The sequence below is a fragment of the Eleginops maclovinus genome, chromosome 3 (genome assembly GCF_036324505.1).
Source record: "Eleginops maclovinus isolate JMC-PN-2008 ecotype Puerto Natales chromosome 3, JC_Emac_rtc_rv5, whole genome shotgun sequence".
NCBI lineage: Eukaryota > Metazoa > Chordata > Actinopteri > Perciformes > Eleginopidae > Eleginops > Eleginops maclovinus.
In genome coordinates, this window is record NC_086351.1 from 7,605,627 (window position 1) to 7,623,508 (window position 17,882).

Sequence of the window (17,882 nt, forward strand, 5' to 3'; positions counted from 1 at the left end):
GTACTTATGTAGAACACTCATGTATAAAACTTGTGTATACTTTCTACCGATGATTCTGAGCAATCATATTAATGTAGTCCGTAGAAACAAATGATGTAGGCTACTGCTGAGATCTATCTATCTATCTATCTATCTATCTATCTATCTATCTATCTATCTATCTATCTATCTATCTATCTATCTATCTATCTATCTATCTATCTATCTATCTATCTATCTATCTATCTATCTATCTATCTATCTATCTATCTATCTATCTATCTATCTATCTATCTATCTATCTATCTATCTATCTATCTATCTATTTATCGATGTTGGGAAGAGTTTGCTACAGACATGGGAGGAAAGAAGTTGACAACATCAAAAACGCAGACATTCGCAAGCCGTCTCTTTTGTAATAGCATGGTGACAAAATGTGATTTTATCTTATCACTGATGTGTATTGTAACCCTGATTATCAGTTACAAAAAACAGATGGGAGTTTACCTGCCAGAAATGAACATGATAGGTTAAAAGGTTAACATACAACATATCATTTAAATGTGTAAACCTCTTCTATCGCAACAGTGCTTACGTTTGGTAGAAACCGCAGAAGACGTACTTCTGAAAACACACAATACAGACAAAAACTCCTAGGTTGCAATATACACAGTGTAAGGGGGAAGAGGAACCTCTCCTTTGTTAATCGTTGGTTTGAAAATGTTATCAGACACACTCCCTCTCATTCTCTGAACCATATGTTGATCTATGACTTTTAAGGATGGAGGAAGAAATACATTATTCTACGGTTGTTTTTAAAGATGTTGGTGCAGCTCCAAAAGGTAAGGGACTGTTGCTTTTCACTTGTTTGCAAGCTTTCACTTCAATGATGCACATTATCGTACATAACAATTTGATTTACTTTTATCAACATCACAATTTCAAGTAATTTGTTTTCTCCATGGTGTTGCTGCAGGAATGTGAAAGTGACACAAGCACCAAATGCATCTTCTATCATTTTCAAATAATACCAACTTAATCCTGCCATCCATTCTGATTTGATAGAGAAAACTGTTTTACGTGCAGCACCAACACTACTGAAAAATATAATATATAATAATTGACCTCTTTAAATGTCCCTATAACACTTGGAATGGTCATTGACATCAATTATCCACAGAAAGTGCTTTGACTTTATTAACTCTTTAGGAGATTTTATTGAATCAGTGTGAAGAATCGTTAATATTAATCCAGTTGTTTCTTTGTGTCCTCATGTTGTTGATTCTGTGGTCCAGAAAAAAAAGAGGACCCAACAATTTATTCCGAAGTAAAACCGTCGGGGGCTGCTTCTACTGTACCAAGTAAGATATAAAAACAGTTTTTATTTGATCAGCTACAGTCAGTTTGACAATCTAGTAGACCATAAACTATTCTTTACTTACTTGTAAAGTCAAATGTTTTAAACTTGCTAAAGAAATAAAGCAACATTTGTCCTGTTTGTAGCATTTTGTCATTGAAAAATTGATGTTGATTGGTTCTGTATAAAAATCTAAGTGTTTACATATTGATGTATCATTTAATCGCACAGTGTATCACCATGCAAAATGACGAATGTGTTTTCTGTGCAACCATAATCATGCTGTTATGAATCACTTGGTTATAATTACAATTGTGATTGAAGTGTGATTTTGTCTCATTAAAAGCAGATGGTGAAGCAGCTGCATGCTCTCACTTTCATTTGCTGGCGGTGTGTTTGGGGATACTGTGTGTCCTCCTGGTGGCGAGCATCGGGGCCATCATCTACTGTGAGTTTCATGTCAACACAGAGTCACTCTCAATGAATAGTGAAAGCAGCTTTCATTTTATTTAGACCAGATGAGTCAGTGTGGTTTTGTATTGCTATGTCATGTGAGTTCAGGACCTGTGCCTGCTGCTGTTTAAATGTCAGTCTGTATTTTGAGTTTGATTGGTTAGTTTGAGCTAATACACTTATCTACATCTTCATATATTACTACATTACACAATATTTATTCTACTGTACAGTATTGCATTTTACATTCTGTTTTATACGTTGCATTTTTCTTATTGCTGCCTTTTCCTTGCACCATCATTTCTCTTGCACTATTTTATGTATTTTTATCCCTTATTTGCATTGTTGTACGACCCTATGTCAAGACATTCATTTTCAAAGCCTTAACTGGTTAACAGTGCATATGGCAATAAAGCTTTTGAATTTTTGATGTGTTTTATATGATCTTAAATGATTATACAAGATGGAAAGGAAGTCGGGTACAAAATCAGACTAAAATATCATTATGGAAAATAAGGCTTCTTTCATGACAGGAAATGCACCACTGTTGTTTTGCTTTTTTCGTCTGAGTGTTTGATGTGTCCTTCTCATTCTCCTCACAGTCAGTGTGGTAATGATTGAGCAGAAAGCAAACCTCAGCGAACTCGCAGCAGAAAATGAGCAGCTGATTAAGGAGAGAAACATTTTAGAGCTAGAGATGGAGCATCTGAACAGAGTCACATACAACCTGAACTGGACGCTGTCAATCATCCTGGGGTTTAACAGCTTTCCAGTTCACGACTACTGCCCGGATAAAGGTAAGTATATCTTGCTCTGCTGACGCACCGGTAGTTATTCATCTAAAAGTATAAGCTTATTGCAAAAACCCATTTGTTTTAAAAGAACGCAAGGATGATGAAGAGTACAATGGCCCTGGATGTATCATAATATTCTCCTATGCAATTCAAGACAGCTGTTGACTTGAAGTTTGTACCAGCAACAAATATATAGTAGTTTTCATTAGATTGTCGAGTTGACAGAGAGGATTTGAAAACAACTGTGATTTTTTTTATAGAAAGTGAAGCTGCAACAGAGAGCACAATCATTACACTTTTTTATGAGCATAGCATTTTCAGTTTTCTATATCTGTGTTTTTGTTTGTGTGTCATTAAGAGAACAGATTTGAACTTGTTCCTTTTTTTCATGAATGCAGTCTGTCAGCCGTGTCTGAAAGACTGGATTCAGTTTGAGGAGAAGTGCTACCTGTTTTACAATGAGAAATCTCCTTGGAAGACATGGCAAGCCAGCCAGAAGTATTGCAGAAACATAGCTGCAGATCTGGTTGTTATCGATAGTCTGCATGAACAGGTGAGCAGAGTAGGAGTAAATCAAGTTTGTATTCGTGGTTCAATTGAAACTTACAAACAACATGAATATTCAGACCTAGCAATACAACTTAAAATGTATATTTAAATCCAAAATGCAACTGGGAAGTGTTTGAATCTGCAATTGTGCATGCTTCTGAAGATCTCTCTCTGTACGACTTACAGGAATTCATCAGTAATCACACAGAGTATTACTTCGACAATTATCATGGATACTGGCTCGGGTTACGTAAAAAAGAAAACAAAGACTGGGTTTGGATTGATGGACGTAATGACACTCTAGGGTAAGAGAGATTTGAAACATATAAAAGGTTGTTCAGAAAAGCAAGGCAGTGTATCAGATTCAACACCACTTAGGTTTACACATACAAGAAAGGTGCGTTGGTGTATAGTAAGACAAATTAAAATGTCAAATAAGAGCAAATATAGAAATATTACAAAAGAAAAAAATGTCAATGAATACATCAGTTACATTACAGAAATAGGAGAGAAACACTTTGTTTGTTAGAGACTTTTTAAAGCAACATAACGTCTGGTTCCGACTTAATTTTTTTTTATGATTTAAAGAAAATAATAATACACAAGAGGTTATAGGGGGCATTTTTAGTTTTAATCTCTAATTACATTTTCCAGATTAAACTTACATACTTTTACCTAATTACCATTTCCAATGCAGGACTTGTAACATTTCTATAGTTTGTTATTATTATTTTCGCTTATTTAAAGGTTCTAAATACTTCCTCCTTGACTGGCAGTACTAGTAATAAAGGTACTGATATCCATGTTGTGTGTTTGAAGGTACTGGATAAGGGAGAGTCTCGGTCAATCAGGTTGCTGTGGACTGATGATCCCCGGGAGGAATCTGACAGCCAGCTGGGATCCAGCAAACTGTGTGATGCAAAACAAATTCATCTGTGAGAGCAACGTTCTCATAAGGTCCAACTAGTTAATGCTGGGATTTGCTTTGGTATAAGTGGTGCAGACAGAGACACAGAAAGAAGAATATGTAACCAAAGCTAAGACTATTGCAACAAATGAAACATTAGGACAATGTTTATGCAAAATATAGTTACGTAGGAAACGGAGTGCAGTAAAATGTAATATAATATTATAAACTATAATATAAAAAGGAGAGTTATGCTGATTGGACAAAGAGGTAGCATGGAGCAGAAATGTGCAACATGTGCAGGATTTACAATATTAAAAAGAACAGTGTTAACGTTCCTAAATGTATGATTTACTATTATCATAAACCTGCACCACTGTTTCAAAAAGCAATCAGGTTCAACATCTATTTCGTTAGCTTTGATGTGCTTCTGAACAGATGTCTACGCTGACTGAACGTCAAAGTAATAAACTTGGAGATCTTAATGACAAACCACTTCTTTGTTGGTTGTTTTAACGCTTTAAGGAGAAATCAAAATCTGTATACTATTTATTTACAATGGGGAAAATATTTCACAATGTAAAGGGAAACTTTAATCACCAATCAATCAACAGAACACCTCTATTGTTTTCTACAGTAATAACAACATGCTATTAAATGTAGTACCTTAACTTAGAAGAATAAAGTTGGATGGAACAAGTGTTGCTTTCTATGACTGCTTTAAACTTCTCTAATGTCTTCACCAAACACTTGAAGGCTGACTCAACTCATTTTTGTTCCTGTGGTCGTCTTGCTGCATGTTGTGCTCTCAAACGTTCTGTGTTACAGGTCACAAAATGTCTTATGCAAAACAAGTGTATTTCTTTTTTACATTGATGCCCTTTCATCATCCTCAATGTTTTAAATTGTTGTATATTTCGGTATTAAAGTTTGTTTTGTTACTTCTGTTGTATCAGTCAGTCTGTTCAATCTGGCTGCTATGCTTTTTCATTCACTTTTTATTGCAACCTTTACTATCATTTATCTACTTCTCCTTGTCCCTACAGTTCCCCATCTTCAATTTAGCAGTATGATATGGATCACTAGTGGAAGTACTCTGTTGACAAATTACCTCATTCCCCTCTCAAACTTCATTTTTGTCCATATTTATAATTTATGTAATCAGGTGTAACTCAGATTTGATAAAGATGTAAATTATCACATTAAATAAAGTAAATTATGGCTTGTATCACTTCTTATTTTAGTCCAGTTGATCAAAAAAATGAAAAAGTTGTTTAGTTTGAAATATTTTCATTTAATTGGAACACAAGAAGCTTCATCTGTGTACTTTATTTTGTCAATAGAATAATGACACACTTGTCAAACACCATTACGAAGAAGGAATACGTGTTGCATAAAATGACAGTGTATTCCTTACATTTCATATACATTTTCAACCAAATGCATATTTTACATAGTGGTCAACACAGGCAGCTTACTATTACTTTTTTGTCCCATCTAACACACACATCCACACCTGTTGGAAACGCTGGACTGAAACACTGCGTGTCTTAGCAGAGCACTGACTCTTCAAATAATTGACCTGTAGCATCAAACTAAAAGACCAGACTGAGTCAGATTAACACATTTCATGTTTAAAATCAACAGTCTTACAAAGTCTGCATCATCAGCAAATTACTACATTTACCTTATATGCTCAGTTATTTTTGGAACAGGGAGGCATACATTCATTAGACAATATTGATTGAAAAACCTATTTGCATACAATCCTGATGGAGGTCATTATCTGGTTTCAAGTCAGATTTTCTCAAATCAAATCCGGAAGCCTCTATAAAGTCAATGTTTGGCACATGAGTACCCATACCGGATACAAGGGTAAGCCAACATCCCCAAAATAGCTAGACAAGTAGCTATCAATGTCCAAACGTTTGATTACTACACTTTTGACTTCTTCTTTTTGTTCTTCTTTAGGGGAAGTTCCTCCTCGTTTGTATTGTCATCTACAGGTGAGGTGTCCTTTTTGCACTTTTTTCTTTTCTGCTTTACTTCAGCTTCTTCCTCCTTTACTTCAGCTTCCTCAAATAAATCTGCAGCCCTTTTCTTTTTTGTGGTTTTTTTGCGCGCAGTCCTCTGTATCGTGACCCTCCTCTTTCTCAGCAGCTTCTCTGTGTTGTTTGGAAGATTTCTTATTTTTCTTCTTCTTCACTTTTACGTCAGTGTGCATCTCAGCAGCCTCCTCTGGACTCTCGACCTCTGCTGCTGCAGGTGAAGACGTGTCTTCATTTTGCTCTGCATTCTTTCTCTTTTTTTTATGTTTCCTCTTTGGAGAAAGTTCTGCTTCCCTGTTTTCTGCACAGATCACATCCGCTTTAGTTGAAACTGTATCCGTTATTTTCTCAGTGTCCTCAGTGGCTCTCTTTTTCTTCTTTTTCTTTTTGGGTTTAACATCTGTTTCAGTACTTTCAGACACCCCTACATCGTTTGGCTCTTGAGCACTCTCAGTGGAGTTCTTCTTTTCTCTGTGAAAGTCCACTGCCTCCCCCTGCTTCTCAGCTGACTGGGAGGTCGGTGGAGTCGGTGTAACACAGACAGGGGGAGCACTTGTTGGTTGGCTCTTGTTGCCCCACTTAGCCATGAACTCGGCCTCCTGCTGCTCTAGTCTGGCCAACTTGGCGCTCATTGTCAAGCCATGCCTGGCTCCTCTGAAAAAAAAAAACAGAGATACAAAATGCTTTAGAGATGAGATTCATCATGATTATTAACTTGATGTATCCTGAAATATTACTTGGTTTATATTATTTTGAATGAACTTACTTGTGAGCCGTGCGTCCTCCACAAGCTTTCATTAGATCAGCATCAGAAAGCCTGTCGAGTAACAATTAACACGTTAAGTTGTATAGCACTTAAAAAAACATTTACTTCATCCTTTTGCAAATAAATAATAACATCACACAGTAAATAAAACCTGATTGCTTGTAAAGAAATGACATGAGGTCATGTTGACTGTGATAAAAAATAATGATAAATGTCATCAAAGGCTGCATCAGAGGAAGTTCTTACTTCGTGGTGCTGGAGAGATCCAACTTCTGGTCGTCCTCCTCGTCTGAGCTGCTGCTGTCGTCTGAGCTGGAGGAATTCGGCTTCGGTTTCGGCTCTGGCTGTTCCTGACCAGATACCAGCGTGGATGACTGAGAGAAAATCACGCACATAAAAACAAAGACAGTCAATGTCAATTTGTACCAGAACCAGTCACATAGGGATGCACCATAACAGTTTTTGTCTGTTAAATTCAGCATGTTTGTAACAGTTTAGGCAAAGTCAGGTGATGTTCGATTATTGTTGTTGTCAACAAATTCCATGAAGACATCAAAACTAACAATGAATTCATTGAAGTATTTTCTATGTATGTTATTCCCATGTGCCCTCGGGATCAAGTATCAATTACCAGTGATTTTTCAGCAAATAAACAAGAAAAATAATAATTACCTTGACAAAGCATCCATAAAGTTTGTCTCTTGCTAGCGTGGCTTTTCGTGGCTTCTTATTGGAGATCATCCCCACGTCTTCATCTTCCTCAACAGTTTTCTTCAACTTGATACCATCCTGTATAGCACAGAAAACACTTGACTTTACTCGGTCAAACATTAATCCAGCTAATTTAACAAATGAACAAGAAATTAGGAAGTAATTAGCTGCTGAAGAAATCCAACTTTAGTTGAAAGACTTTGAAAAACTCAGATTAAATGCTAACTTCTGCTTCACCCAGTGGTGCAGAGGGAGGACTGAAAGGTAGTCAAACCACCAGCCCAAACTTTCCTGGCTTTATTTGTTATTGTGCCATCAAGGTATTATTTAAAATGCTGAAAATTCCCTTGAATCAAGTTTAAAATATAGCAAGAATACATCACTCACTACCTTGATGTTGTTCTTCGTACAGGTGATTGTTTGAATATGTAAAGTAGGACTTACCTGATCAGACTCCACCTGCAGGCTGGCCGAGGCTTTGTTGAAGACATGATCCCACCAGTGGAAGGTGAACTGCTCCCCTTCCTTATGACCGACCTGGTAGAAAAGAGCACCATGTGAGTCGACATAAAAACAGCTTCCTTCATCATGGACCAAACCAGTGGTTGATTTGATGAGATAAACAACGCTGCATGAAACTAAATGTCACTCACCCCTCCTTTTCCACATTTCACTTTGACCCTGATAGCTTCTGATATGCCGTTCTCAGCTCGCCCCAGTCCTTTACCTGAGCGTAAGAGTGGACTGAATTAGAAATCTGCAACAGAGTCTGACATATTTCAATATTTACACAGAAGAGATCAGCGTATCTTACCCTGTTCCCAGCCATGACGCAGGAGCTGCTTCTCTGCAAACTTTAAGGCACGACTTTTATCTGGTACATCTGCCATCTGTAAAAAGGAAAGTTTGTTGGAGGAGTTTCAGAAATGTGTTTCTCACAGGACAGTGCAATCCATACATATAATGATCTAAAACATACAATACATTTCTGTCGACTAAACTACAACGCACTATTTAGTTAGGTTGGTGCAACCTTAAGCATCTGCAGCAGTAAAAGGCCATACACACATGCAGCCTTAATATTATTCCAACATCATATACTGACCAATTGATAAGGAACATTTTATCACAGAATGACTTAAGTAACTTTTACTTATCATACTTTAAGTACATTTTCCGGATAATATCAACATACTTTTACTTCAGGTAGGTTTTAATGCAGTCCTAGACTGTCATGAGGTATTTTGACAGTGGCTTAAGTACTTAAAATGTAATATAAGTTTAGAAAACTTCCTCAATCACATAATGCTATGTCCTACTAGTGTTTGGGTAGTAAGTGTATTATACCAAATGCTGTTACTGTAACTAACCATTCAAATAAAAACGCTTCTCTGTAAAAAACACTTTATCCAAACAGTCAAGTTATCGGTTTATTCACAATGTTTACTGCCATGTGAACTACACTCTCATTCAGTAAGTAACCATTTGTTATTAATAAACATTAGGTCTGTTTTCTTTGACTTGATTTTCACACCTAACACAAGCCAACATACATGTTGCTCGTACTAACAGCCTTTCGTCCTCTTGCGTTTAACACACAACGCGAATATGTTAGGAATAATACCACGACATACCTCTCTTCTTGCTATTTCCTTAAAACTATATCATTTAAACTATAAAGAGAAAAAACAAAAATTTAAAAACGGCAGCTTCAGCCATGAGGGTTCAGCAGAAGGCTGACATGATACCGGAAATGCGTCACTGTTGCTCCCGCCCTGTTTTTCTTCTTCTCCGTCTTCTTCTTCTTCTTCTTCTTCGGTGGTTTTTTTATGGCAGCTGGCATCCAAATTGTTGCATTGCTGCCACCTTCAGGATAATTTAAGTCATCTCTTCATATTCTTTTAATTAGTCCAGTGTCTGATAAATACTTTAAAAAACAACACCTCCCACTTGATCCCAAATTTAAAATGCCTTTAACTGCAATCTCTTCTAGACCCAATTCTCTCAATGTCTCTAGGTAACTCCTTCCTTTCCCTGCTGTATCTCCTACAATGTATAAGCACATGAGGCACTATCTCGGGTTGTTGACATTCATCACACATTCCATCTTGATGTTTCCCTATGATAAAAAGAGTACTATTCAATAATGTATGACCAATTCTCATTCTAGCAATAGTAACCTGTCCCTTCCTTCTCATCCCTCCACAAGGTTTTGCCTCACTCACTCTTCCATTCAATGAGAACAAATGTCTTCCTTTAGTCTCTCTCTCCCATAATTGTTGCCACTGGATCATGATCCCCCTCCACACAAGACATTTCCCCTCAGCCTTAGACAGATGTAATGTTACTTCCACATTATCCTTTTTTACAGCTGCTTTAGCTAATTTATCAGCTTTCTCATTTCCTGAGATTCCAGTATGGGCTGGGACATCAGAGAGATCTTCTCTGTGTCATCGAGGGGTAGAACTATTAGCCCACGTGTCTCACAAAGAAAAAACTAAATTAAATCCGAAAAAAGTGACATTTAAAGCTTTCATATGATTCTTTAAGTTTTATAATATCGCCAGCTTACACTATAGTAAAACCAGTGCTTGAACAATAACGGGTTAGATTCTCAGATCGTCATAGCCTACTCTATTAATAGTCCTGCATTTACCTAAATACATAAAGTCTGCATAATAATTATCATCAAAATATACGGTCAAAGGAAAAAGTACTCATTTGGTGTTGTTCTTCTGCTTAGGCAAGGTATTTGATGAAAGACTTCTCACATACTATTTTTACACTGTTATTAATACTTATAATTAGGCATTATGCTTTTTTTCCACCAATGTGGTTAGCCTAGTGAGGATGGTTCTTCATTGCTTTTTTAATCTGTTTCTGTTTAAGGTTTGAAAAATAATCTCATTCCCCGTCTTCCTGTTTCACATATACATTATTTATCAGCTTATTCCAGCTCTTCATTGATGCTCTTTGATATTTACACTGAGTGGAATAGTCAAAGTTTTTAATGTATTACTTACATCCAATGGTATTATCTATATGTATTGTGCACTATTTGACACACATTTCCCCAATCTTCATCCTGTTATTTTGAAAATGTTTGGATCTCCACTGGAGTTTCAAAACCTGCATAGGAGCTTTGCAGGTTTTAAAACATGTTTGGCTGCACAGCATGTGTTTTTAATGACTGTCCCAGTTGTAGATCGGATAGAGGAGACATAAAACACCAGGATGTCAGTAGATGGCAGTGTTTCACACCAGAAAAGTGTAGCTCTATACACATCATCATTTTTTAAGAAAGACTTACGCTAAAAAAAAAGGTGTACCACAGAGAGTTTTACTAAATTCATATTTTCACGAGGAAGAAAAACTGATTAAGTGGCTGCACTCATCTCTTTTCACAACACATCTGATGGATACATTATTTAAGAAAGGGCCTGCCGGATTCAGGATCTCCCTCTATGAGTCCTGGGCAAAGGCCTTTACTTCTACAGATATTATCATATCCAACTTAAAACAGGTTCAGGCTCTCTGCTGAGAGAGAAAAAAAAAACAAGTCATTACAACATACATTTTTATTATCATTCAAAATCCCTTTGATTTTAGATGAAATGTTGTTTGTTTGTGATGAACCTTAGGTGTAATAGAAAATCACATCCAGGGTTGTTCACAGAACTTTTTAAAAACATGTTATGATGAAACCTTCTCTCTGTGTGCTCAGCATGGGACTGCTGCAGAGCCCCAATGTGGCCTGCAGGAAACAATTGCATTTCCCCCTGTTCTTGGTTTCCGTGCAGAGAGGATGTTTGCTCCACCAGGCTTCCATCCATGAGTTGTTTATCTGTGTCACCTCTCAGCAGGGGAGAGAGGGCACCCGTCCGTTATCGTGGCTGGCCTACTGTTTAAGAGGAAGCCCTCCAGCTCCTGCTGAGAAGGCTGACAGACAGTTGTCTAAAAGGAGGTTTTTACACAGCTGTCCATACAAAACGTTTGTCTGTGAGACAGAAAGAGAACTTGGAAGAAACATAAAGAAAGATTAGTTCCAATTCAAGTAACTCTTCATGCTTTAGAATTTTAGGCGACAACGTAGCTACATCCTAATTTTAGCAGAGCAGTTTGGCAAAAAATGTTTTTCTACTTTTCATGCATGACACTCTTAAGGTCCAAATGTCGAAATTAGTCGTCAAAATAATAGACTGACCCGCATAAATCTCTTCAAACACCATTAAGATGAACGAAGTGTATCACCCGACATCAGTGGCTCTACTCACAAATGCTCTTGTGTCGGAGCTGAAGCAAATCCCTGCAGCCAGAATTATGTGGAAAACCTTCCCAGAAGAAGGAGGGTGGTTTAGCAGCAGAATAAAGTTCAGGTTTCCACATGATTTTAATCAAATATGTGTGTGTATATATATATATATAACTTACTAATTATTGTATTTGGTTATTAGTGTGCTTGTTATGAGTTAAAATCACGGACAAAATTAGAGGACTAACAATATGTAATTGGTTGCAGATGTTTTCCACTGGCTTGACTTCAATAACAATATACCCAATCATGTAGTAAAGAAGATCAATTCCACTGTCATCATGACACTCTCTATCTATCTATCTATCTATCTATCTATCTATCTATCTATCTATCTATCTATCTATCTATCTATCTATCTATCTATCTATCTATCTATCTATCTATCTATCTATCTATCTATCTATCTATCTATCTATCTATCTATCTATCTCTATCTATCTATCTATCTATCTATCTATCTATCTATCTATCTATCTATCTATCTATCTATCTATCTATCTATCTATCTATCTATCTATCTATCTATCTATCTATCTATCTATCTATCTATCTATCTATCTATCATCAAACATCAGAGTTTGCAGGCCTGAACAGGACAAACACACTGAATGAATCACCTCATTGAACTCCTTAAATATACTCTCTACCCATCCCTCCTCTTTTCTCTCCTCTCCTCCCCTCCTCCCCCAGTCCCCTCGCTGTCACAGTTTTTCCAGCTTCTTTGGCTCCACTTCAGGACCCTCCCCCATTGGATGCAACTGGTCTCTTTCTCTCTTTATACACTTTCCCAAATGTTTACACCGCTTGAAGATATTTCTAAGTGCCCTTAAAGACAAACGCCCTTTTTCATCTCCATTTCGTGTTTGGAAGTTGTTTTTTAACTGCGATATAAGAGGCATACCATCCGGGAGTCCTTGGCCGTAAAGGTGAGTACATTTGCTGTCAATTATTCGAAACAAAACGAAACTTAATGGGGTGATTTACACGGAGACTTTGGCGATTTATTTGTAAGCTAAATATATATTTTAAAGAAAGTTACGATGTTACGTTCATGGATAATCAGATGTATTTCAAACTCGGTATTCTTTCGCCTACTGTATGGGTGTTATTGGAAATAAGGCACGCATGTAGCAGAATCCCCCGAAAATCCTAAAATATACCATTTTAAAGAGTAACTAGTGAGTTTATTTTAACTTTTGTGAGTGATATTTTAATTTACTTTGGGCTAAATTTGCCACAATGCGTAAGCTTGGCACATTTTGAGAAATCTGGCATTAATATCCTCCTAAATGGTTCAAGCTCTATAAAAAGACTATACGTCATTTGTTAAAATATGGTAGCTCGTATATTTGGATTTTTGAACCGCAGCTTACTGGCATATATTATAGAATTCAGCATTATGTATATAATAATTGTAATACTGTTTCATTGTAACTGATCACTTAGAAAGGCTTTACATTTGGAAGATGGCTGAGATTGAGCAAAAGTGAAGTAGCCTACTTTATACAACGTTAGGTACTCATTTTATATATTAAAGAAAACATTTTTGCATGTTATGTCATATTTTGCAAAGCTTCACATTAAATATGTCTGTAAAAAAATGTTGAGGAGAAGAAATATTTTTGTGAAATGGATATAGTAAAGTAACTTCTCAAGATGAATTACAAAAATATAAGTTTTCTTTCTAACACTGTTGTGAAAGTGTGTAGACCACATTTCAATTTCCATTGTTCGAAAGATTTCTCAACACGGTTTGTTTTTTTCTGTTGCTTCATTGATCATAAGGTCACACTATCAATAAAACTGTCTATTAAACATGTTTGATTATTAGTCACCACTTAAAAGTCAGTGAGTGAATTTAACCACTTGCTCAAATAAACTTCTGGCATTGTGTCACGGCTTTGTGCACTTGTTGTATTTTGTCTGGCTGACTGAGCTTTTTGGCATCTCTGACTCTGCTTTGAAAACTTCTCCAGCTACTATCATACGACTCAGAAAATCTGTGCTTCTCTGGCATGTCTCCTCTATCAGTTCTTTACAGAGGAAGTTGCTGGGAGTAGGTTTGCTGTTTCCTCATTACGATCTTCTTCTTGTCTGTTGTATTTTATTTTGATGTTCAGTCTCTATACAATTGCTGGATTAATCACCTGGTTTGGGTTCTGGTCACAGAGGAGCTGTGACTCAAGCCAATGAAACGTGACGGTGAGATGGCTCCAACCCAAACAACTGCTTGACATCCTGTGTGTGATGGTGTGACTCAACTTTCATGTCCTGTCAGTGAAGTTAATCAGGTGAAGCAGATGGAGATAAAGTGTTCCCCCCCCCCCCCCCCCCTTTTCTCTGCAGAGTTGAGAGGCTCCAGTGAGTTGTTGTAGTTCTAATGCATTCGCCTGGTTGTGGTCAAGACTGATATGTAAGGATCCTCTGAAGAAAGGGGTTGCGATTTAATAGAAGTGCTTTCATAAACTGATTGCATCCACATTTTGACTTAAGCTGTTTCAGAAAGCAGTAATAGATTTTGAGATAAGGTAAAAGGCAATTCCACCTGCTCCCCCCCCACAAAAAAACCAACTGCACATAACTGGCTTGTTCATAATCATGTGTTGATGTTTCGACTTCAACTTCTACAGCCTTAAGACTCTGAACATTTAGAGCTATGAAATAAACTGCTCTGCATCGAAGCGTGACTTATTTTCCTCAGTAGAGGTGTAAAATCAGCCTGTAAATTCAGCATCATTTCACTTTAAAACTTATTGTCTGTGACTTATGATTGAAAGCTTTGTGATTAAAGAGATCCTGGCATAAAAACTTCTTTAAGGAAGGCAATATATGATTAACTATCAGAGCAAATCTCAGCCACCTGCTTTGGACTACTGAACTCACATCTGCTCTGGCAAACAAAATGGCCAGGAAGTCTCTCTGACTTCAGACTTGCCTTTGTCCTTCTTCAAGTATTCTGAAACTTACCATAACATTTTTAAATTTGTGTATCCTCATTGGTTTCATTAGTTGATTTCTGCACGTGAGAACACAAAACCGTGCCTCCCTGAAACCATCTTTGTTTTACTTTAGTGTCCTCACACTGTATGAGATACTCATTAGTAAGAAATATTATCTCCCCCTTAAAAAGTGGCTGTCCTCCTCCAGACTGTTTCAGCTATCATTGGTAAAAGAGTGGTGACCCTTTTTCTTTTGGTCTGCTCAAACCACTAACCCGTGTCCAGTCTGACAGCTGGAGATCTGGATCACTTACCATCTGTTTGTCCAGCAGAGGTCTCGAGCTATTAGATATGTTTTTGTTGGAGATGACACTGGCCATAGACACAATGAGATGTGGTAGAAATAAAAAAGAAAGTAGAACTGATGTAGGAGGCATTAGTGTTAATTTGATGCTCCAGTGTCTGGACGTTTTCAAAATGTATTGTGACACCACACAGGGAACACACACCGTTTCTGCATGTTGTCTTTTGAAGGCTATATATTTTTACTTGACAAGTTTATACACGATGGCCACACACCATTCGTGTGACTTAAGTGTGATAACAGTGTTGTGTTGTACTTTGAAGCACAGACTCTGTGCTATAGAATTACCTGTGTACTTTAAACTGCAGTTCTTGCAGAGCTTTGCTTGAGAGAGAGTCTTGGTTGGTCCAGAGTGAAATGTCTCAATATATTTATTTAATGGACAGCCATGAGTCGTTGTACAGACATTCATGGCTCCCAGAGGATGAATCCTACTAACTTTGGTGATCTTTTCACTAATACAACGTTATATCTCAACTTTTACAATAGAGTTTGACATTCATGGTTCCCGGAAGATAAAACCTAATGACATTCATGAATCTTGTGCCTATTTTCTACACCGCTTTGAGTTTGACATCTTTAAGTTTTTAAGCAAAATGACAGACAACAATAGGATAGCTTGCCATTGAATTTAGCACTCATACAACCCCCTGGATGAATTGGAAACCTTTCAACAACTGCCATCATCAAGAAAAATACCAGAGTTTATCCAATTTCAAACATTGGTATCAGCCTCAGCTGTATTTTGGGTTTATTCCTAAACACATCTCAACTTTTTCTAACTTGCCACCTTGAATCGCTGATGAACTAAACCACAGACAGGCTCTATTTAGCTGCATGATGAGATTATGGCAGGTGCACCGCAGCAGCAAGTAGCATATAGATCTTTATGGATGAAACTGTTAGATGCAGAGGCAGCCATAAATCTCTTGTCTGGGGGTACCTTTCCTTTCTTCCTTCTTTTTTTTTGATGGCTATATTTTAGTAATTGTTGTCAGGTTTCTGCATTGTAATTCTCATTGTGGGGGGAACTGTTTTCCTATGGTTTAAAGTGCTACACTGAGTATTTTTGTGTAGCATGTTGCATGTCAGTGTAAATCCTGTTAAAACACCACCCACATTGTTACATCAGTAACCAAGCTTTCCTTATGAAAGTTAAAGAGGTGTAAAAAATGACCTTTTTCTACTCGGCACGTTTCTATTTTTGATGCTAAAAGTCGTGATGAAAAAGACAAAGAGCACAGGGAATTCGAAAGAAGGTGACATGGGTTGAATATTCCTGCCACAGGTTTATATAAGCCTTTCAACCCCATGTGTGCTGCAGCCGTGCAAGTAATTTGGAGCATATTGGACTGCAGCCTTCCAACTCGGGGGATTTGGGTCGCTCGCTCTGCTCTGGCCGTGGAACATGTTCAGTTTCATTGGGCTCTGGCTCAAATAACGAACCGTAAAAAACAGAGGTCGGGGGGTTTGGGCTGGAACAGAAGGAGGAGCCTACAGCGGCTTGATGAAGTGACCACAGACTACTTGTACTGTGGTGAGGGTCTTTCCTGAAGTTGCTTATGTTGGTGGTTGGTGGGTGGCGTTTGGGGGTGGTGGGTGGAGCAGAAGTGGAGACATTGTTCATTAAGATTTCAGGGCTTCGACTGGTGTCTATGTCTCACTGCGGTGTCTATGCAGGATGACTGGAACCAAGCGAAACCTGAGACGTAGAATTAGAGGAAATACAGCTCCAGATGCAAGCCCCAAAGGGATCCTTAGTTTTTGTTTTCGTCTCTCTGATTAAAATGATTTTAATTTGGTTTTAATATTTTCCCAAGCAAAATTGGTTGTGCAGATGGAGCACTGTACGTTTATTTAATGGGTTATGCAATGAAATATCACAAGTTTACCAGTCAAGATGTGAGCTTTGCATGTGAAAAACAAATGGCCTTTGTGTCATGCTTGGCAGCAGGCGCACATGGACTGCTAGAACTCTTGATGTTTTTCTTGAACTCATACCCAGATCCACTCCACCAGCTGTATTAAGCTAAGACTCCCAAAGTCGTCCATCTTGCATTTTATGAGAGGACCTATTTTATTTTTTAATTATTTTTTTCCAGGCCACTTTTGAAAGACAAACCTAGGCTCACGAAAGGCATGATGACAGATTTTGACAATTTGTCACATTAATCAAAACAACACAAGCTCTGTTTGGAAAATAAGGGATTCAGAAGCCAGAAAAAGTTTTTGCTTTTGGAAAAAAGTGTGAGCAGTAAAGACAGTGTGGGGCACCGTTCAAGGACTTTTCCTCTTATGCCCCTTTTATTCTCTCTTCTGTTTACATGTCAGAGGAAAAAACTGTTGAAATGCAGACCTGGATGTACATGCAAGATGTTTCCTATCGGCTTCCTATTGTTTGTCCTAGTTCTCATTCCCCTGGTGCCACGTGGTGTAAAGATGATTGAAGACATGAGCATGGACCTGAGGGACTGTGGGGACAGCTGATTTTGTTAAGAGATACACATTTAGTTGCAAACAGATGAAAATGAACCAGGGAGTTGTTGCCAATTAAAAAATAATGAGAAAAGCATGTTGTCCTAAAATACATTGCGAATAAAGTGTGACAATATAATCAGTGGTAACTTGCTCATGCAAAGCGTTAATACATAAATTGCTTTCTTGCTAATTAACTGTCAACTACTTTACATTTCTAGTTTT

The 17,882-nt window shown here is 37.5% G+C and overlaps 3 protein-coding genes across 4 annotated transcripts in view; 2 read left to right on the top strand and 1 right to left on the bottom strand.

Annotated features, from left to right (window-relative positions):
- The first annotated feature begins 666 nt into the window (after positions 1-666).
- LOC134861744 (early activation antigen CD69-like) lies at positions 667-5,258 on the top strand. Of its 2 annotated transcripts, none has more exons than XM_063879182.1 (7): positions 667-821; positions 1,275-1,340; positions 1,683-1,784; positions 2,392-2,586; positions 2,982-3,136; positions 3,319-3,437; positions 3,952-5,258. In XM_063879182.1, exons 1-7 carry the CDS (start codon positions 761-763, stop codon positions 4,097-4,099), a joined length of 846 nt encoding a protein of 281 aa, XP_063735252.1. In that variant the 5' UTR covers positions 667-760; the 3' UTR covers positions 4,100-5,258. The 2 variants fall into 2 exon arrangements, with proteins under 2 accessions (XP_063735252.1, XP_063735253.1); XM_063879183.1 differs by having other exon boundaries at positions 676-821; positions 1,686-1,784.
- A 95-nt stretch (positions 5,259-5,353) lies between these two features.
- On the bottom strand, positions 5,354-9,381 carry gpatch4 (G patch domain containing 4). Its single transcript, XM_063879178.1, is given in 9 exon segments — positions 5,354-6,157; positions 6,159-6,741; positions 6,854-6,904; positions 7,100-7,227; positions 7,526-7,642; positions 8,009-8,101; positions 8,218-8,291; positions 8,379-8,454; positions 9,199-9,381. Coding segments are annotated over 8 exon segments (1,305 nt in total). The 5' UTR covers positions 9,199-9,381; the 3' UTR covers positions 5,354-5,974.
- A 3,238-nt stretch (positions 9,382-12,619) lies between these two features.
- Positions 12,620-17,882, top strand: part of pear1 (platelet endothelial aggregation receptor 1) — a 40,672-nt gene continuing 35,409 nt past the window's right edge. The window contains exon 1 of the mRNA XM_063878476.1: positions 12,620-12,805. The gene's annotated coding sequence lies outside the window, so the exon portion shown is untranslated. The remainder of the gene's footprint in view (positions 12,806-17,882) is intronic.